General features: G+C 46.0%; 1 protein-coding gene across 1 annotated transcript in view; it reads right to left on the bottom strand.

Moving 5' to 3' along the window:
• The window catches only part of LOC121859314 (metabotropic glutamate receptor-like), a 97,483-nt gene extending 74,447 nt beyond the window's left edge, over window positions 1-23,036 (bottom strand). The window contains 1 exon segment of the mRNA XM_042356109.1: window positions 22,907-23,036. Within this exon segment, the coding sequence (XP_042212043.1) occupies window positions 22,907-23,036 (130 nt within the window).
• Window positions 23,037-23,328: the final 292 nt, after the last annotated feature.

A 23,328-nucleotide genomic window follows, 5' to 3' on the forward strand; every position in this document is an offset into this window, starting at 1 on the left:
TGTTTAACTCAGTCGCTGGTGGTGGCCTCACACACACACACACACACACAAAGGAGGGCAATATGCAGGTGTTTAACTCAGTCGCTGGTGGTGGTGGCCTCACACACACACACACACACAAGGAGGCAATATGCAGGTGTTTTAACTCAGTCGCTGGTGGTGGTGGCCTCACACACACACACACACACACACAAGGAGGGCAATGTGCAGGTGTTTTAACTTAGTCGCTGGTGGTGGTGGCCTCACACACACACACACAAACACACAGGAGGGCAATGTGCAGGTATCTTAACTCAGTCGCTGGTGCTGGTGGCCTCACACACACACACACACACACACAAGGAGGGCAATGTGCAGGTGTTTTACAAGTCGCTGGTGCTAGTGGCCTCACACACACACACACACACACACAAAGGAGGGCAATATGCAGGTGTTTTAACTCAGTCGCTGGTGGTGGTGGCCTCACACACACACACACACACACACACACACACACACACAAGGGGCAATATGCAGGTGTTTTGACTCAGTCGCTGGTGGTGGTGGCCTCACACACACACACAAGGGGCAATATGCAGGTGTTTTGACTCAGTCGCTGGTGGTGGTGGCCTCACACACACACACAAGGGGGCAATATGCAGGTGTTTTGACTCAGTCGCTGGTGGTGGTGGCCTCACACACACACACACAAGGGGGGCAATATGCAGGTGTTTGACTCAGTCGCTGGTGGTGGTGGCCTCACACACACACACACACAAGGGGGGCAATATGCAGGTGTTTTGCTCAGTCGCTGGTGGTGGTGGCCTCACACACACACACACACACACAAGGGGGCAATATGCAGGTGTTTTGACTCAGTCGCTGGTGGTGGTGGCCTCACACACACACAAGGGGGGCAATATGCAGGTGTTTTGACTCAGTCGCTGGTGGTGGTGGCCTCACACACACACACACACACACACACACACACACACACACACAAGGAGGGCAATATGCAGGTGTTTGACTCAGTCGCTGGTGGTGGTGGCCTCACACACACACACACAAGGAGGGCAATATGCAGGTGTTTTGACTCAGTCACTGGTGGTGGTGGCCTCACACACACACACACACACACACACACACACACACAAGAGGGCAATATGCAGGTGTTTGACTCAGTCGCTGGTGGTGGTGGCCTCACACACACACACACACACACAAAGGGGGCAATATGCAGGTGTTTTGACTCAGTCACTGGTGGCTCACACACACACACACAAGGAGGGCAATATGCAGGTGTTTTGACTCAGTCGCTGGTGGTGGTGGCCTCACACACACACACACACACACACAAGGAGGGCAATATGCAGTGTTTTGACTCAGTCACTGGTGGTGGTGGCCTCACACTCACACACACACACACAAAGGGGGCAATATGCAGGTGTTTTGACTCAGTCACTGGTGGTGGTGGCCTCACACACACACACACAAGAGGGCAATATGCAGGTGTTTTGACTCAGTCGCTGGTGGTGGTGGCCTCACACACACACACACACACACAAGAGGGCAATATGCAGGTGTGACTCAGTCACTGGTGGTGGTGGCCTCACACACACACACACAAGGAGGGCAATATGCAGGTGTTTTGACTCAGTCGCTGGTGGTGGTGGCCTCACATATACACACAAGGAGGGCAATATGCAGGTGTTTTGACTCAGTCACTGGTGGTGGTGGCCTCACACACACACACACACACACACACACACACAAGGAGGGCAATATGCAGGTGTTTGACTCAGTCGCTGGTGGTGGTGGCCTCACACACACACACACACACACACACACACACACAAGAAGAGGGCAATATGCAGGTGTTTTGACTCAGTCGCTGGTGGTGGTGGCCTCACACACACACACACACACACACACACACAAAGAAGGGCAATATGCAGGTGTTTTGCTCAGTCGCTGGTGGTGGTGGCTCACACACACACACACACACACACACACACAAGAAGGGCAATATGCAGGTGTTTGACTCAGTCGCTGGTGGTGGTGGCCTCACACACACACACACACACACACACACAGAAGGGCAATATGCAGGTGTTTTGACTCAGTCGCTGGTGGTGGTGGCCTCACACACACACACACACACACACACACACAAGAAGAGGCAATATGCAGGTGTTTGACTCAGTCGCTGGTGGTGGTGGCCTCACACACACACACACACAAGGAGGGCAATATGCGGTGTTTTGACTCAGTCACTGGTGGTGGTGGCCTCACACACACACACACAAGGAGGGCAATAGGTGTTTTACTCAGTCACTGGTGGTGGTGGCCTCACACACACACACACAAGGAGGGCAATATGCAGGTGTTTTGACTCAGTCACTGGTGGTGGTGGCCTCATCTTCATATAAATAGGATTAAAATTGGTGTGTCTCAGACTGTGAACTTTCTTCTCAAGTGATATATCGATTAATATTGGTGGGGGTTGTATTGAGAGGTTGTGGTGAGAGGGTTTGTGGTGAGAGGGTTGTGGTGAGAGGGTTGTAGTGAGAGGTTGTAGTGAGAGGGTTGTAGTGAAGGGTTGTAGTGGAGAGGGTTGTAGTGAGAAGGTTGTAGTGAGAGGGTTGTGGTGAGGGTTGTAGTAGAGGTTGTATTGAGAGGGTTGTAGTGAGAGGGTTATGGTGAGAGGGTTGTAGTGAGAGGGGTGTAGTGAAGGGTTGTAGTGAGAGGGGTTGTAGTGAGAGGGTTGAGTGAGGAAGGTTGTAGTGAGAGGGTTGTAGTGAGAGGGTTGTAGTGAGAGGGTTGTAGTGAGAGGTTGTAGTCTGAGGGTTGTATTGAGAGGGTTGTGGTGAGAGGGTTGAGGTGAGGGAGGGTTGTAGTGAGAGGGTTGTGGTGAGAGAGGGTTGTAGTGAGAGGGTTGTAGTGAGAGGGTCGTAGTGAGAGGGTTGTAGTGAGAGGGTTGTATTGAGAGGTTGTATTGAGAGGGTTGTAGTGAGAGGGTTGTAGTGAAAGGATTGTAGTGAGAGGTTGGAGTGAAAGGGTTTGTAGTGAGAGGGTTGTATTGAGAGGGTTGTAGTGAGAGGGTTGTAGTGAGAGGGCTGTTGTGAGGAGGGTTGTAGTGAGATGGTTGTAGTGAGAGGGTTTGTAGTCTGAGGTTGTATTGGGTGGGTTGTGGTGGAGAGGGTTGTGGTGAGATGGTTGTAGTCTGAGGTTGTATTGAGAAGGTTGTGGTGGGGAGGTTGAGGTGAGAGGGTTGTATTAGTGAAGGATCAAACTGGTAAGGGAGGGTTATAAGGAAGGGTGAGAGAGGAGGAAGTTGTACTGGGGGGGAAGTTGTGGGAGAGGAGAATGTTGTATTAGGGGAAGGTAATTGTGAGGAAAGAGTGTTGTAGTAACGAAGGAAGGTTAGTAGGGGTGAGGAGAGTGTTGTAGGGGAAGGAATTGTGAGGAAAGAGTGTTGTAGTAACGAAGGAAGGTTGTGGGGTGAGGGGGGGGGGAGAGAGTGTTGTATAGGGGAAGGTAATTGTGAGGAAAGAGTGTTGTAGTAACGAAGGAAGGTTGTGGGGTGGGGGGGGGTGGGTGAGGAGAGTGTTATACTGGTGGAGGTAGAGGTTACAGAGGGTAGTGACAGCGAGGGTTGTGAATTATATTTGTCCATAACTGAGGAAGTCAAGACGATGATTAGGCAGAGTTAAGAGGGAGTATTACTCTAAGTTCCTCTTGATAAATGGTGCCAGAAATAGAGAAAATTATCTTATATGTTCCTTTATGCACTCTCTTGTGAAGCCTTCGTTGTGTAGCAGGTGAGGGAGAAGACCAGGAAGAGGAGTAGGAGGAGAGTTTGGGGAAGTATGAAGATTATGTAAATGATCTTTGAGTTTTGACGCAGGAAGACCGCTCCAAGGATTGTGGTGAGATGGTGAAGGTGTAAATAATTGACGGTTTATTGAAAAAGTGTGTGTGTGTGTGTGTGTGTGTGTGTGTGTGTGTTACGAAGGTCCTTCCAAATGCTGCTAGATGACTATCAGAATCACTTCCTTTGTTTACATCAAGCAACAGAGACTTTCAAGATCCTCGTTGCAATGATCTTAACTTGCAATAATAATCATCTTCTGTTTTCAAAATCCTCCCGTATCATGAAGTTAAATAACCTTTCAGTTTTATATAAGTTAGTCATCACTTATAAAATAAATATCCTTGTCTCTCTCTCGTTGATACAGTGGTCTACCCTGTTTCACGCCTCACAGTTCCATTCAACCTTCAATAACACTTTTTTAAGACGTGGTCAATATACGCCAACAGTTCCAGTCGGCCTTAACGTTAGTTCGGCTTTACCATGGACAACAATTTTATACCAGTCTCTTGACGTTTATCTGTCTATCTGTCTGTCTGTCTGTCTCTTTAATCATATAACACAAGAGTCAACATGGCAGCCTCAAAACAGTGGTTGTGTGTAAACATTGTTCATTATGTACCTCAGGGTTGCCACTTCTTATCTCCTCACCAACCTCTCACTGTCACCTCCCCTGCCTCTCTCTCCACCTCAGCCCTACTCTCCACTACTCTCCTGCACCGTCCACTAACATCTTGCTTCCTCTACTACACCCCAGTTCCCTCCATCACCCTCTCTCTCCCGTCCATCGTCCTTCTTCCCTCCATTACCGACCTGCTCCCTCCATCACCTTCCTTATCCCTCCACTACCTCCCTGCTTCCTCCACTACCCTCCTGTCCCCTCCTTCACCCTCCTTCTTCCTCCACTAGTCCCTGCTTCCTCCACTACCTCCCTGCTCCCTCCACCACCTGAATAAACCACTCCTCGAAGCCATAAACCTTAGTTATTGACATGAAGAATTTTTTGGGTAAGAGTCATTGTTCAGTTTACGAGACCTTTAGGGGCTCCCACACACTATCACACTTTCAGGGACTCCCACACACTATCACACTTTCAAGGACCTCCACACACCTATCACACCTTCAGGGACCACACACTATCACACCTTCAGGGACTCCCACACACTATCGCACCTTCAGGGCCTCCCACACACTATTAAACTTTCAGGGACTCCCACACACCATCACACTTTCAGGGACCTCCACACACCCTATCACACCTCTTCAGGACCACCACACACACTATCACACCTTCAGGGACTCCCCACACACCATCGCACCTTCAGGGCCCTCCCACACACCATTAAACTTTCAGGGACTCCCACACACCATCACACTTTCAGGAACCTCCACACACCCTATCACACTCACGAACTCCCACATTCACTATCCCACTTCAGGGACTTACACAGCATCACACCTTCAGGGACCCCCACACGCCATCACACCTTCAGGGACCACCACACACACACACTATAACACCATCAGGAACCTCCACATACGCTATCACACCTTCAGGGACCACCACACACACACTTTTTTTCCACCTTCAGGAACCCCCCACACACACACACACTATCACACCTTCAGGAACCCCCTGCCCCACCACACACACTCATCACACCTGTAGGGACCCCCACCCCATCACACCTGCAGGCACCCCCACACTATCACACCTTCAGGGACCCCCTCACACACACTCTAGCACTTTCAGAAACCCTCCACACACACTATCACACCTGCAGAGACCAACACACACGCTATCGCACCTTCAGGGACCCTCAAACACACACTATCACACCTTCAGGGACCTCCACACTACCATGCGTCTACTAAGAGCCTCATTACTCCCTGGCCCTTCTGCCCTGAGGTGTCTTTAACACAGTATCCCCTTCATCCATCATATAGACTCCATTTTCTTTCTTGAGTTTTATTTTTTGGTTTTTTTAGCTTCAACCACAGCCAATCCAACTTTATATATATATATATATATATATATATATATATATATATATATATATATATATATATATATATATATATATATATATATATATATATATATATATATATATATATATAATTTGTTGCACCCTCGTGTAACGAGGATGGCCTGCCGTAGGTCCACCTAGGCATGAATTTGTATAAGGTGCAGAAGCTGTCGCCAGCACCACAACCACACCCTGAGGTAACGAGTTGCGTGACTCAGTGTCAAGGAATAGTCCAAGAAGACCGGACAACTCCCCAACTGCACTGACTAACCAATACCCCAGAACACGATCCGCAAATCGATTAACATTCATATTCCCAATTACTACTGGGTAGACAGAGGCAAATGGCGTAAAGAAACTTGCCCATAGTTTCATCCTGCCCGGGGATCGAACCCGGGTTCTCTCGCTTGCAAGACGAGCATGCTGACCATTACATCACAAGTCCCCATACATACATACATACAAATATACTTGTTTTGTGTGTGAACCAACTTAGAGTACTTGACTGAAGATTAAATTTTATAGTTGTAGTAGTAGTAGTAGTAGTCGTAGTTGCAGTAGTAGTAGTAGTCGTAGTTGCAGTAGTAGTAGTAGTAGTGGTGAAGTAAACAAGATTCGAAGGTCCATTACGACAGAACGACAGTACGGTCAAAGTGATAAGTTGCAGAAACTGATGCTGCAAGTACCAGAGAATTTGAAAAAAAAGTAGCTATAGCGCAGGAGGTGGGCGCCTCGAACTGGTTAAGTACGTTACCGATAAGGCCAAACAAGAAATTACAGATGCCATTGCTCTAAGGTACGGTTGGCCAGTAGAAGGTTTGCCCTCCCAATGCGTGTGTGGCTCTTCCTATGATGTCGATCACGCCAGTGTGTGCAAGAAAGGGGGCTTCATATGCATGAGGCATGACGAAGTCAGGGATCTCACAGCAAATATGTTGAAGGAAATCTGTCGTGATGTCAGGGTAGAACCGACCCTCCTTCCATTGGACGGTGAAAATTTTCAACATAGGACTTCAAACACATCCAACGAAGCCCGTGTTGACGTCAGTGCTCGAGGATTCTGGACGCGGTGACAGCGAGCTTTCTTCGACATCAGGACATCCCATAGCCGTATGTCACCGTAACTTAGCTCTCGATGCTGCACACAGGAGGAACGAGAACGACAAGATAAGGGCATACCGGGAGATAATTCAGAACGTTGATCAAGGCAGCTTCACTCATCTGGCGTTCACAACCTCTGCTGGGATGGGACCAAGTGCAATATGCTTCTACGCCAGACTCGCGTAGGTGCTATCTGAACAGAAGCAGCAGCCCAGAAGTTATGTTGCAGCCTGGATGAGATGTCGACTGTCCTTCTCTCTCCTTAAGTCTGCTTTGCTCTGCCTCAGGGGAACGATATTGACTATGAGGCAACAGTCCCTGAATGCCGCATATATCTGTGGCTCAACTAACTCAACACAGCTTAGGTAGCCACTTATGTATTAGGATATTTAATATTAAGGTAATAAACTGGCGGCTAAGGTGTGGCTATTGGGGGAGGCTGGTGGCCACGTAATATAAAAAAGAAAGAACAAAAAAGTAGTAGTAGGAGTAGTAGCGGACCCCTCCTCCACCCTCTGGAAGAAGCTATCAGTGTCAATTTCATTCCGAAATAAGTGAAACACCCTCACTTAACCCCAGCAGAAAGATCACTCCTTGCACTACCACCGAGACTGGGAGGTATGGGATTGACCAATCCAGAGGAGATTGCTGCCACCGAGCATCAAAACTCAGTTAAGCTCACGGCAGCCCTCACGGACCACATAATAACTCAGAACGCAACAGGGGAAGGTGGATACCAGTGAAGCAAACAAGATTCGAAGGTCCATTATGACAGAGCGACAGCACGGCCAAAGTGATAAGTTGCAGCTACTGTTGTTGCAAGTACCAGAGAATTTGAAGAAAAAAAGTAGCTATAGCGCAGGAGGTGGGCGCCTCGAACTGGTTAACTACATTACCGATAAGGGCACATGGTTTCAGTTTCAATAAACAAGAATTTACAGATACCAATGCTCTAAGGTACGGTTGGCCAGTAGAAGGTTTGCCCTCCCAATGCGCGTGTGGCTCTACCTATGACGTCGATCACGCCATGGTGTGCAAGAAAGGGAGCTTCATACACATGAGGCATGACGCAGTAAGGGATCTCACAGCAAATATGTTGTAGTGAAATTTACTGTGATGTCAGGGTAGAGCCGACCCTCCTTCCATTGGACGGTGAGAATTTCCAACATAAGGCTTCAAACACATCCAATGAAGCCCGTGTTGACGTCAGTGTTCGAGGATTCTGGACGCGGGGACAGCGAGCCTTCTTCGACATCATGATTTTTTATCCCATGGCCGCATTTACCGTAATTTAGCTCTCGATGCTGCACATAGGAGGAACGAGAACAAGATAAGGGCATACGGGAGAGAATTCGGAACGTTTATCAAGGCAGCTTCACTCCTCTAGTGTTCACAACCTTTGGTGGGATGGGACCAAGTGCAAGATGCTTCTACGCCAGACTCGCAGAGGTGCTATCTGAACAGAAGCAGCAGCCCAGAAGTTATGTTACAGCCTGGATGAGATGTCGACTGTCCTTCTCTCTCCTTAGGTCGGCTTTGCTCTGCCTCAGGGTCACAAAAGGATTGGCCCCAAAGTCGACAACAGTTGCAGATAATGACTATGAGGCAACAGTCACTGAATGCCGCATAGATCTGCGGCTCAACTAACTCAACACTGCTAGGATAGCTACTTATGAATTAGGATATTTAATTTTAAGGTAATAAAATGGCGGCGAAGGTGTGGCTATTGGGTGAGGTTGGAGGCCATTTGAAAAAAAAAGTAGTAGTCGTAATAATAGCAAAAGCAACAACAGGTAGTATTAATAATGGCAACGAAAGGAGAGGACTATAACATCAGCTGTAATATTTAACACAAAAGAATTAATAACAATTTCAACATGGAAGTAAATATTTAATATTCTTGTTGTAATTGTTATCCGTGACAACACTGTATACAGGCTGGCAGGATACGTCAGTCTGTTTACACTGATGCACCAATTATCACGAGCGACATTTGTTAATTTAAATTTGAAGTGATAATTTCGTACACATTTTTTTACAGAGTTCCAAAAATAAATGAGTTTGTAAACACTAAAAAAAATCTGTGTTATATCATTAATATTTTTGATGAACATTATATATATATATGTTTACTATTGTCGGTTTACTGAAATAACGTAGAGAAAGAGAGAGAGAGAGAGAGAGAGAGAGAGAGAGAGAGAGAGAGAGAGAGACACCCAGCCAGTGAGAGTGTGTAATGGTGCAGGAATTGGGCGTGTGATGAGGAGAGGAGGTATATGAACACCGGGAGAGGGGGGAGGAGGAGGGAGGAGGGAAGGAGTGGAAGGAGGAAGGAGGTGGAAGGAGGGTGAGGGTACTAGAGGGAAGATGAATAAGGAGGTAGAGGGTGACCAAAAACGAGTGAGGGAGGTGGAGGGTGAGGGAAGGTGGGGTTGAGAGGGAGGTGGAGGTGAGGGGGAAGGTGGAGGTGAGGGGGGAGGTGGAGGGTGAGGGGGGAAGGTGGGGTGATGTGAAGAGCGGAAAGGAGAGGAGAGATGGCATATAAAATGGAGAGAAAGGTGAGGGAGAGGTGGAGAGAGAAAGGTGAGGGAGAGGTGGAGAGAGAAAGGTGAGGGAGAGGTGGAGAGAGAAAGGTGAGGGAGAGGTGGAGAGAGAAAGGTGAGGGAGAGGACTTGAATCTTTATGTCTCCATATGTCAGTGTCAGGGAGAGATGGGAAGACGTCAACCTAACCTAACCTAACCTAGCCTGACCTAACCTAACCTAACCTAACCTAACCTAACCTCATTGTTGCCTGTAAGTCAATGATGACTTGATCTCAGGTGATATTTTGAGTCACCGCTTCACCTACGAGGGAACAGACTAGAGTAAAACCTGCAAAATTTACCACCGATTTAAACCTTCAAAATAGTTTAACGTTGAATGTAATCGGTTTATGAGGGACGAAGACTTAACTCTATTTAAAAGAATCTAAGAAAGTTTGGAAAGTATTAAGAACCGATTTAGTTGACTGAAAGTTTAAGTTGAGATCACTGTAGGAGTGTTTATGATGGGTAGTGTGTGTGTGTGTGTAATAATAATAATAATATTTACTAATAATAATTAATGGTTTATTGAAAAAGCATGGCAGCCGGAAGGCTGAAAATATACAGCTGCATAATTGGGGAATGGGTCTGTTGATTGACAAATAATATACAAGTAACATAAGTGATACAAATATGATATATAATGACTAGATGGGGAGAAGTTTATACTGCAGGGCATTTCAACATAGTGACAGTGCAAAAAGGTGTAGGTTATGTATATAAGCTACTGTGCCGAGTAGCAACCTTGTATATAAGCTACTGTGCCGAGTAGCATTTATATATATAATTACGTGGCAACACTGCACGAGTTATGTGGCAACATTGCCCCGAGGCTGCCATATGGCAGGGCAGTCTCAGTCTGACTGTGTGAGCCGTGCATGGCACACGCTAGTCACCACCTGTATTTCTCCTACCCTTCAATAAACGGACTTCAGTGTTACCCGGTGTTTCCCTACCCATCACTGCATTCTTCAGGGAACACTTGGAACCTTCATGGCGCAGTGACTAGGATCTGTGGACTTACAAGTGTGTGAACAATGCCGACGGTTACATCTGCCGGCGATGTGCGCGTCAACTAGTGTGTTGTGTTGTGTTTCGCCGCGATGTGCAGTGTTGGGCCGTCACAGTGCTTTTTAGTGAGGGTGGCAGTGTTAGTGTCAGTGTATTAGCGTGTCTAGAGCTGAGAGTTGAGCATTGGCCTTTTTTTTGTGGTACCCACGGAGCACGCAGGCGTACACCCTTCTCGTGTGACATCCGGGGAGACACTGACGGTCTCACCCACGCGGCGGCTAGCACCGGCATTAAGGCCACCACGACGTGCTCTCTCAGACACACACACACACGCACACACGCACTCACTCACGGACAGAACAGTGGACTCTATACGTTATTTCTGCGCTGTTTATGTCATATATATGTGGTTCAAGCTGTTGAGGCGCCACTTTATATACTAAACAGTGCAGTCCACGCACACACTAAGATGGGCGGTAAGAAGGGACAACGTCAAGATGGGAGACACGACTCCCCACCACCTTCCCCTCCACCGGGCGCGCACTCTCATCCTCCACCTCCAGTGACGGACATTGCCACAATTCTGAGGTGGATGGATGACCGGGACGAGCGACGCCGAGAGATGGAACTTCAGAGGGAGGAGACACGAAGAGAGGAGGAAAAGTCGCGTTTTAATGCACTATTGGCGACCCTGGCGCTAACCCACCCTCCATCACTCGCGCACCAAGGCGCCAGTACCCTCCCTCCTCCACCACACCAGCGTCCTCCAGGTACTCTTGCTACTCCAACAGCTCCAAAGGCATCTGTTCAACCCCCACCCGCCCTCTCAACAGACGTCACGTTTAAGCTTTTTCGTGAGTGGAGGCGGCGTTGGACAGATTACTCCACGATGGTGGACCTTGACAGCATGCCTCCAAACAAACAGCTCATCCAACTGCGGATGTTTGTCGCTGGAGGCCCAGAGAGTTTTGGAGCACACGTTGCAAGTGCCTCCCGATTTTACATCTTCAGTGACGGATGTGTTCGACCTTTTACAGGAGCACGTTACAGGTCGGAATAACGAGGCTTTGCGTCGCCGCGCCTTCACCAGCTGCAAGCAGGCGGAGAACGAATCCTTTGACGACTTTTTTGTAAGCTTGAAGAGTTTGTCAGAGGAGATCGACGTCTGCAAGGCGCACAGCCGGGAATGTGAGGAAGCCTGGATCAAGCACGGGATCTTGGCAGGTGTCAGGCAAAAAGAGTTGGTGCAGCGACTCATCCCCCTGGACGCTTCCTCCACACTCCAGGTGGTAGTGACTGAATGTCGGTCATACGAGGCCACCAAGTCCGCCACCTCTGCCTTACGGGCCCCACCTGCTGTGAGAGCAATCTCTCAATACAAGAAGGATAAGAATGCGGGCAACAATGTGAAGGCTGCCGCACGTTCTTCCACGCCTCCGCCTAGTGCTTCCTGTGGCAGCTGTGGAAACCAGTATGGCCCCAAGACATGCCCGGCCGCCGACGCACTGTGTCGTGGATGTGACCGTAAGGGCCACTGGTCTAGCACAGACAGGTGCCCTGCACGAGGCCGCAAGTGTCAGGCCTGCGGTCGTTATGGACACTACGACAAGTGCTGCCGCCAACCCAACCACAAAAGCCCGAGACGAGGAGGAAAGCAGCGCACTTCCCTCGGGGTGGTTCGCACGCAGCCCCCTTCAGATGGCCCATGCAGCCCCAAGCAGCAGCTGAGTCACATCAGGAGGGTGGAATCGACCACACGCCCCAGGGCTACCCCTTCCCCTACCATCCGCGTCGCCATCACACACGGTGATGTGTCGGGTCACATCGAGGTGATACCGAACACCGGCGCTGATACTACGGTGATTGGGTTGAAGCACCTCCAGAAACTGGGCCTCACCAAACGCGGCCTGGGACCACCGCCGCAGCTGCAGTACTACAATGCGGATGGTTCCCAGATGCCAGACGCTGTGGGCTCCTTTCAAGCAGAGATCACCTACGGCGACAGGTAATGTCATGGATGGATCGATGTGCAGCCTACTCTCGCTACACCCTTGTTGTCGTGGGAGCACTGCAAGGAGTTAGGCGTGGTGCCCAGAGACTTTCCTGAGCAGATTCCAGCTGCTCGGTACACCGCCAGCAGGGTGCGTGAATCAATGAGCGACGCGCCTGGCGCTGCCACACAGAGCTGCCCAGAACCCGCGTCCACTCCCACCCACACAGGACGCTCCCCTGCCCAGATCCTGTATGGTCACCCTCTCCGCTCTTGTGTTCCTGCACACGCCAAGGCCTTTGCGAAGGAGTGGCAGACCAGAGCCAAGAGCTGCGACCGCCGCGCCGCTTCACGTGCCCGTGCCCAGGACGCCAAGGCTCGGTATGACGACCGTGCCCGCCCTCTTCAGCCACTGGAGATTGATGCCCTTGTCCACGTCCGGGACCCGACGACGACACGTTGGGACAAGGTGGGCATAGTGATGGGCGTCGGCCGGTCGCGGGACTACAAGGTCAGGATGCCGAGCGGCCACGTCTGGTGGAGGAACCGCCGCTTCCTCCGGCCAGTCCCACCCCTTGCTACTGGCCCCCTGACCGAGGACGAGTCCCCTACACCTCACGAGGATCCGCCCCACAGTGCACCTCGACACTCGGAGCGACTTAGGACTAAGAAGTCCGCTCAAGACAAAGACTATGAGCGTGAGGGGGGAGGGAGATGTAGGTTATGTATCTAAGCTACTGTGCCGAGTAGCAACCTTGTATATAATTACGTGGCAACACTGCACAAGTTATGTGGCAACATTGCCCCGAGGCTGCCATATGGCAGGGCAGTCTCAGTCTGACTGTGTGAGCCGTGCATGGCACACGCTAGTCACCACTTGTATTTCTCCTACCCTTTAATAAACGGACTTCAGTGTTACCCGGTGTTTTCCTACCCATCACTGCATTCTTCAGGGAACACTTGGAACCTTCAAAAGGCAAGAGTGACTGGGAGTGAATACACTGGTTGATTACAAATTGTTGATAATTTGTACAATGGTTGGGACTGGGCTGCTCTTTTAGCGATTAGTACTGCTCGTGTGGGCTGGATGCGGTTGTGGTGTCGAACAGCAATTCGCAGACGAAGGATCTCCAGTGGTAATAGGAGCCGGTGTCGAGGATGGTGCAGAATCTTCTCACCAAATTTACAGATGAGGTCGTGGTGATGGTCAGAGAGAGCCGAGAGGGTCAGTGTGTTGAGCGCTTCTTGATATGTGGAGTAGGAAGGGGAGAGAATAATCTTGCATGCCCTCTTCTGCACTTTTTCTAGGTGTTTACGTTGTGTGGCATTTAGGGAGGAAGACCAGGTAGGGGAGGCATAGGTGAGCTTGGGAAGTATGAATGTTGAGTAAACACTGAGGAGCTTTAGCACAGGAACTCCGAGGGACTTGAGTCGGCGGAGGAGGTGGAGACGGAAACTGGAGGATTTGACAACTTCACTGACGTGTGTTTTCCAATTTAGTTTGTTATCTATATTGACGTGTGTGTGTGTGTGTGTGTGTGTGTGTGTGTGTGTGTTGGAGTTCATTTGTTGAATTAATTGCTCTACAAATGCAGTATTGACAAAATAAAACTTTAACTTATCAACACCTGCCTCCAGCATTTTTAATTAAAAGTATTGTTTGTAGAAGTTCACAAAATTTTCTATAAATTTTAAATCAGTACTCAAGTACAGCTCGACACAACACACTACAAAATTATAATCTCATTTATTATACAAATCCTTCACTGATCTAACTACCATATTAAGTTATGACCATGACTCTCTTAGCGTCACTACCTGCCGTGTTGTCTCCTCACTGCCACAGGTAACATCTGATACACCAAACTTTCCGTGTGAGACAAAATTAATAGAGATATTTATAGGACAAAAAAAAAATCTTTCATGATGGAATATTTTAGGAAAGGTATAAAATATTATTCCTCATATCATAAAGTTGAAGACTGATTGCTTCTATACTCGACTATCCTTTCCTGACTGTGGTGTCCTGGGTGTGAACCAGTGACTCTCAGAATGGGAAGTGAGCTCTGTACATTTTCTGCCACCGCACCATTCATATCATACAGCATGTTTTTCAATTAGTTTTCTTTAGTTACAGAAAATGGAGTATGATACAGGGGAAACTATAAAAGTGAAACAAAAATTGTAGTAGTGTTTTTTTAATTTATTTTTTTATGGTAAAAAATTGAGAAAGTCGACATAAAGGGTTGCTCTCTCTCTCAACCAACCAACCAAACTTACACTCATAATCTGTACCATTCAAATCTCAACCTTAACTCACTAAAGACGCCACACTGTAGTTAACATCTTCCTGGCTATAAAATATTCTCCTAATTACAATGACCAGAGTAAACAACACCGATAATTACTTGACCTCGTTACAACATTTCCCGGGAAGTTAGTTTGTTTTTAATTGAAACTCTGACTCCAGGTTAACATGTTAATTATTTACCGGGTGTTTGTTCTTCTGCAAGACGCCATGTTTGTCGACCAAGTACACGGATTCTGCTTAGGTGAGACAGAAACATTAAGATGGAAACCTAACCCAACCTAACCTAACCCAACCTAACCTAACCCAACCTAACCCAACACAACCTAACCTAACCCAACCTAACCCAACACAACCTAACCCAACACAACCTAACCTAACCCCCAACCTAACCTAACCCAACCTAACCCAACACAACCTAACCCAACACAACCTAACCTAACTCCAACCTAACCTAACCCAACCCAACCCAACACAACTAACCCAACACAACCTAATCCTAACCCAACCTAACCTAACCTTACCTTACCTTACCTTACCCATTTTACCTTACCTTACCTTACCTTACCTTACTTCCACTCCATTTTACTCACCTTACCTTACCTTACCTTTTACCTTTTACCACTCCATTTTACCTTACCTCCTACACTCTTACCTACCTTTACCTTACCTACCTACTTTTACTTCACCTTACCTTACCTTACCTTACTCTTACCTTACCTTACCTTACCTACTTTTACCTTACCTTACCCACCTTACCTTACCTTTACCTTACCTTTTACCTACCTTTTACCTTACCTTACCTTACCCACTTTTACCTTTACTCCACCTTATCTTACCTTACTCCACCTTACCCACTTTTACCTACTCCACCTACCCACCTTTACTCCACTCACTTTACCCTTTACCACCTTACCTTCACTCCTTACCTTTACCCTTACCTTTACTCCACCCACCTTTACCCACTTTACCTTCTTTACCCACTCCACCTTACCTTTACCCACCTTACCCACCTTACCCTTGTCCCCTACCCACCTTACCTTACCTTACCTTACCCACCTTGCACTCCACTTTACCTTTACCTTACCCACTTTTACCTTCTCCACCTTACCCACCTTACTCCACTCCACTTTTACCTCACCACCTACCTACTCCACCTTTACCTTGCCTTACCTTACTCCACCTACTTTACCTTACTCCACCTACCTTACCTTACCCAATTTTACCTTAACTCACCTTTACCTTCCGTACCTACCTTACTCCACTCCACTCCACCTTACTCCATCCACCCACCTTACCTTTTACCTACCTTACCTTACCCACCTTTTACTCCACTCCATCTTCCTACCTTACCTTACTCCAATTCCACTTACCTTACCTTTACCCTACTTCTACCTTACTCTACCCATTTTACCTTTACCTACCCACTTTAATCTTACCCACCTTTACCTTTTACCTTTACCTTACCTTACCTTACCTTGCCCACCTTCCCTACCTTACCTTACCTTACCCTACCTTACCTTCCTTACCTTACCTTACCTTTCGATCATACCTTACCTTACCTACTTTACCTTACCTTACCTTACCTTGCAACACTTTACCTTACCTTACCTTACCCTACTTTTACCTTACCCTACCCTACCTTACCTCACACCTTACCTCCACCTTACCTTACCTTACCCTACCTTACCTTACCTTACCTTACCTTACCTTACCTTACCTTACCTTACCCTACCTTACCTTACATTACCTTACCTTACCTTACCTTGCAACTTACATTACATTACCTTACCTTACCTTACCTTATATCTTACCCTACTTTCTTACCTTACCCTACCTCACATACCTCACCTTACCTTACATACCCTACCTTACCTTACCTTACCTTACCTTACCTTGTACCTTCCTACCTTATATACCTTACCTGCTTTACCTTGCCTTACCTTACCTTACCTTACCTTACCTTACCTTACCTTCCCTACCATACCTACTTTACCTTACCTCTGCCTTACCTTACCTTCCCTGTACCTTACATTCATACCTTACCTACTTTTCTTACCTTACCCTTACCTTACCTTACATACCTTCCCTGTACCTTACCTAACCTACCTGCTTTACCTTACCTTACCTTACCTTACCTACTTTACCTTACCTTACCCACTTTACCTTACCTTACCTTACCTTACCTTACCTTACCTTACCTTACCTTACCTAACCTTACCTTACCTTCCCTACCTTACCTTACCTTACCTTACCTTACCTACTTTACCTTACCTTACCTCTTTACCTTACCTTACCTTACCTTACCTTATACCATACACACCATACCTACTTTACCTTGCAACCATACACCTTACCTTACCTTACCTCTTTACCTTACCTTACCTACTTTACCTTACCTTACCTTACCTTACCTTACCTTACCTTACCTTACCTACTTTACCTTACCTTACCTTACCTTACATACATACCTACTTTACCTTACCTTACCTTACCTTACCTTACCTTACCTTACCTACTTTACCTTATACCTTACCTTACCTTACCTTACCTTACCTTACATACCTTACCTTACCTTTCCGTACCTACTGTACCTTACCTTGCCTTCCTTACCTTACCTACTTTACCTTACCTTACCTCCACCTCCTGCCTTACCTTACCTTACCTTACCTTACCTTACCTTACCTTACCTACTTTACCTTACCTTACCTTACCTTACCTTACAACACCATACCTTACCTTTCCGTCCCTACCTTACCTTACCTTACCTTACCTTACCTTACCTACCTTACCTTACCTTACCTTACCTTACCTTACCATACCTTACCTTCCTACCTTACCTTACCTTACCTTACCTTACCTTACCTTACTTTACCTACTTTCCCTTACCTTACCTACTTTACCTTACCTTACTTTACCTTACCTTACCTTACCTTACCTTACCTTATACCTAACCTTGTACCTTCCTACTGTACATTACCTTGTACCTTACCTTACCTACTTTACCTTACCTTACCTTGCCTTACCTTACCTTACCTACTTTACCTTATACCTTACCTTACCTACTTTACCATTGCCTTACCTTACCTTACCTTACCTTACCTTTACCCCTACCTTACCTTACGTTACCTTACCTTACCCTACCTTACCTTACCTTACCTTACCTTACCTTACCTTACCTTACCCTACCTTACATTACATTACCTTACCTTACCTTACATTACAATACCTTACCTTACCTTACCCTACTTTACCTTACCCTACCCTATCCTACCTCACCTTACCTCACCTTACCTTACCTTACCCTACCTTACCTTACCTTACCTTACCTTACCTTTCGTCATACCTTACCCTACCTACTTTACCTTACCTTACCTTACCTTACCTTACATTACCTTACCTTACCTTACCTATTTTATACCCTACCTATCCTACCTCACCTTACCTCACCTTACCTTACCTTACCCTACCTTACCTTACCTTACCTTACCTTACCTTACCTTACCTTACCTTACCTACCTTACATTACCTTACCTTGCAACACATACATTACATTCTTACCTTACCTTACCTTATCTTACCTAACTTCCTTACCTACCCTACCTCACCTTACCTCCTGTACCTTACCTTACCCTACCTTACCCTTACCTTACCTTGCCTTACCTTACCTTACCTTCCCTACCTTACCTTACCTTACCCTCTTTACCTTACCTTACCTTACCTTAACCTTACATACCTTACCTTCCCTACCTTACCTTACCTTACCTACTTTACCTTACCTTACCTTCCCTACCTTACCTTACCTTACCTTACCTTACCTACTTTACAACCTTACCTTACCTTACCTTATTCCCTACCTTACCTAACCTTACCTACTTTACCTTACATACCTTACCTTACCTACTTTTACCTTACCTTACCTACTTTACCTTACCTTACCTTATATACATACCTTACATACCTAACCTTACCCTTACCTTCCCCTACCTTACCTTATACCTTACCTTACCTACTTTACCTTACCTTACCTCTTTACCTTACCTTACCTTACCTTGCCTTACCTTACCTTACATACCTTACCTTACCTACTTCCTTGCAATAGCTTACCTTACCTTACCTTACCTTACCTACTTTACCGTGCCTTACCTTGTACCTTACCTTACCTAATATACCTTACCTTCCCACCTTGCCTTGCCTTACCTTACCTTACCTACTTTACCTTGTACCCTCTTTCTGTACCTTCATACCTTACCTTACCTTACCTTACCTACTTTACCGTATAGCTTACCTTACCTTACATACCTTACCTTCTTTAGTACCTTACCTTACCTTACCTTAACTTACCTTACCTTACCCTACTTTACCTTACATTACTTTACCTTACCTTCCCTACCTTGCAACACTACACCCTACCCTACCTTACCTTACCTTACTGTACCTTACCTTACCTTACCTTACCTTACCTTACCTTACCTTCTTTACCATTGCTTACCTTACCTTACCTTACCTTACCTTACCCCTACCTTACCTTACCTTACCTTACCCTTACCTTACATTATTTTACCGTACCTTGTACCTTACCTACCTTACCTTACACCTTGCCTTACATTACATTACATTACCTTACCTTACCTTACCTTACCTTACCCTACTTTGTACCCTACCCTATCCTACCTCACCTTACCTCACCTTACCTTACCTTACCCTACCTTACCTTACCTTACCTTACCTTACCTTACCTTACCTTACCCTACCTTACCTTGCCTTACCTACTATACACCTACCTTACCTAACCTTACCTGTATTTCAACAATAACATCATTAAACTCGTAGGTAAATACACTAAACAACGTAATTATTCGTGTTATAACGAGTGTGTCTCCAATTTCCTCATTAAGGCTCTGGAGAGAATAAATGAGGGTGTTTCTGGCAGGTAAATGAAGGTGCCCTTATATACCTCCTGAGACTGTGACGTAATGAAGAAAGTTACGTGGTTAATAAGTGCTGGCTAATGAGGCTTGATTTGTGGTTATGAGGCTTGACACCTGTGGTTATAAATACTTGACAGGTGTGGTTATAAATACTTGACAGGTGTGGTTATAAATACTTGACAGGTGTGATTATAAGTACTTAACAGGTGTGGCTATGTTGACAGGTATGGTTATAATAGGAGTAGAGCAGCAGGTGGCAGGGTGGGGGAGGGGGGGGCAAGGTATGTGTGTGAGAGCTCTACCAAAACACCTCCACCACCTCCTTAATATTCTCACCAACAACATGATATTCTGACCAGTTTCCCCTTGTGGCTTCTGTCTCCCTTCTCCTCCTCACACCCTCACCTTATCCCTCCTTCTCCTCCCTCTCCCCGCCCCCTCCACCCTCTCCCAGCCCCCTCCCCTCTCCCCTTACCCTCTCATCTTTCCTCTGTCAATCATTCCTCTCCATCATCTACCTGTGTTATATATCTCCCTGTAACCAATCTCAGCCCTGTAAGGCTTTATGAGATTAACATGTAATCGTGAGGCTTCTTCACTGCGTCTCCTGGAGGTTTAAGCAGAGTTTCACGGCTAAGAGGCTTCACACGAGAGCAGGTCTGTGGCGCGGGCCGTCGACAGCACCTCACGGGTAAACATGGCCACCCACTCACAGTTTTGTGAGGCAATAAATTGTCGAATGTCGTAAAAATGTCACGATAAGAGAACGTAAGTTGCTATACATTTAGTTTGTGGACACTGAATGTGAAGATTTAGGAGTGGTAATTGTACCAAATATAACCGTTCAGCACGTCAACTTAAGGTGCTTTGAAAATATTATTAATCCCAAGTTGTTCAGTTTCTGTACAAGAGTAGGGCTGAAGTTTGTGACCACAGGTAGACTCAGGTGTTGTACAAGCCAACACGTGGACCAGGTGTAAGCCGTATAACAGTTTCAACCTCGTCATACTTGTCACTAAATATAGATATATAGCTGTATATATAGATCATTATAGTTATGTACTTCAGATCTGATATTATAAGAGTACTAGACAATCACCCCATTAGCCAAGAGGAAGATCAGAACACAGCAGCCTTAAGTGACCCAAACCTCACGACCATAATACAGTCTCATGGCTCCAGCAGCTGGGACCATGGAACTGACTCCAAGAGGTTGACTTCAGACTAATCGAAAAAGTTAGCTGAGTTACTCACCTTAAGCCAGGGGTCCACATGCACTAACACACTATAAAATACTCTTATATTGAGAACTAGTTACATGGACTCTTGTTGGAACATCATAAGATTAAAGTAAAATATTTGATGGGCAAAAACGTACCCAGTCTAAGTTTTGAGTTCACGTAAAACCAGGTAACATTTACACATAAATCAAGAGGCAATTTTTAAAGTCGGGAAGAAATGTCTGAGTTTCTTCACTAATGATGAGCAGAACAGAGTGACCTGTGTTGGCTTCAGAAATCAAAGCACTTCAGAATGTAGAAAGGCGGAAAGAAAGCTTTCTTTTTTTAGGGACAGGTCGCATCCTTGGCCCAGTCGAACCCTGAAGCTCTCTAGCCTTTTTAAATCCAATTGAGGGACACCGTGAGGCTGCATCAGACTCAGACGTGAAGGTGAGAGCGAAGAAGACTGGGATCAGGACAAGTTCAAGTAGTAAATGAAATATTTTCATCATTTACAAGCGAGGATGCAAAGGACTTACCTAACTTTGAGAACGTACACCTTGGTACAGAGCTGAAATACGTCTATAGATTTCTCAGACGAGTGAATCAGTATCATTTAATCTTAAGGATAAAGTATTAAAGTCCTGAGGCTGACAGAGTTCATCCCGAAGCATCAAGAGAGTAATTCAATATCTTGTCTTACAGAAATATAAAAAAAAAATCCCTAATGACTGGAGATCAACATGTTTTTTTTTGTTTTTTTTTACGGGGATTAGCCCACCCGGGCACAGGTCACTGACCCACATCGGGGCCTGGGGGGCGAAAATGTAACAATAATAATGATAATAATAATAATAATAATTATAATAATAATAATAATAATAATAATAATAATAATAATAATAATAATAATAATATTAATAATAATAATAATAATAAAAATAATAATAAATAATAGTCATAATAATTCATAATAAATAAAATTTATGATAAAACAAATAAAAATAAAATAATAAAATAATGATGATAATAATACAGTAACTGTAATAATAATAATGATAATAGTCATTATCGAATTAGTAAGTTAGTGAGCTTGACGGACCATCTACCAAGAAACAACCTTGTGAAGGATGCCAGCACGGTTTATGTCTGGACCCAGCTGCTGGAGGTGTTGGATATATGGTCGTAAATCCCTGGAGGTGGTGACAACACTGACAATATAATTATACCTTGACTGTCAGGGGATTTGACAACGTACTTCATGGAGAGTTGAAAATAACAACGAATAAATAAGAAATACGGGAAAATTTAGTCATAGGTTGGTGACTCTTTTGACGATAATCAGTGGCTCGAAATCACAATGAGTGGTGCTGGACAGTATGCTAAGACCACTGTCGTCATTTTCATAATATATAACATGACATACGCTCGAAAGAGACACCCGAGTGTTTCTACTGACAACAAACTGAAGTTCTCGGATCATTGTGTGATGACCTCTGGTGATGAGTTAGTTGGATAGAAACGAGTGTTGGTGTGTCTGTAATAAGGGTTGTGAAGTGTGTTGGAGTACTGTCATTCTTCTTGGTGTTGGAGATATAGTATACCAAAGTACACAAGACGACCACCATACGGACACCATACTTGCCGAGAGAGACTAAAACAGTCACTACTACTCGCCCTGTACTACAAAAGATCAAGGAGAGATTTAATGGAACCTTAAAGCAACTCAAACTTTTATCTCTGTAGTTATCGCCCCGGGCACTAGGTGGGGCTGCCGTGGCAAGTGTTACTGAGCAATCCGCAAGGGTGAATTCTGCTGCTCTGGAATCCCTTTAAATTGTTCTACTTGTGTCTGTTACTGGCAGGACAAAGCTCACAAACTCACGACTAGACACCAGCGGTAGGTTGAGGCCCTATAGTTGGGACACATGACTACAATATGATTGAGTTCCCGTGAGCCAAGGCGCAGGTTTAGGTGGTCGGGAATCATCAGCACAGAGACTAGGCTCATGAGGACACAAAACGTGAATCAGCAAAGACAACTTCTCATAAAAGATTTCCTCAGGACGTGCGTGATAGCTACGGAAGTTGTTAGTTGTCAAGGTAAATTCGGGTCAGTGGAAGACGTCAGGAAATGTTTATGTTTGGGCGTTGCCATAGTGACGGGATGAGGAGGAGCACCTTGTGAGTGTTGCCATGGTGATGCAGGTGGTAGGGAAGGAGAGAACGGGAGAAAAGGGATGAGATAGAATTAGAGTTAAGTGTTACCGATAAATTGGAAGAACGATATATTTAGCCACACA

Source organism: Homarus americanus, unplaced genomic scaffold, assembly GCF_018991925.1.
Source record: "Homarus americanus isolate GMGI-L3 unplaced genomic scaffold, GMGI_Hamer_2.0 scaffold36188, whole genome shotgun sequence".
In the NCBI taxonomy this organism is placed as follows: domain Eukaryota; kingdom Metazoa; phylum Arthropoda; class Malacostraca; order Decapoda; family Nephropidae; genus Homarus; species Homarus americanus.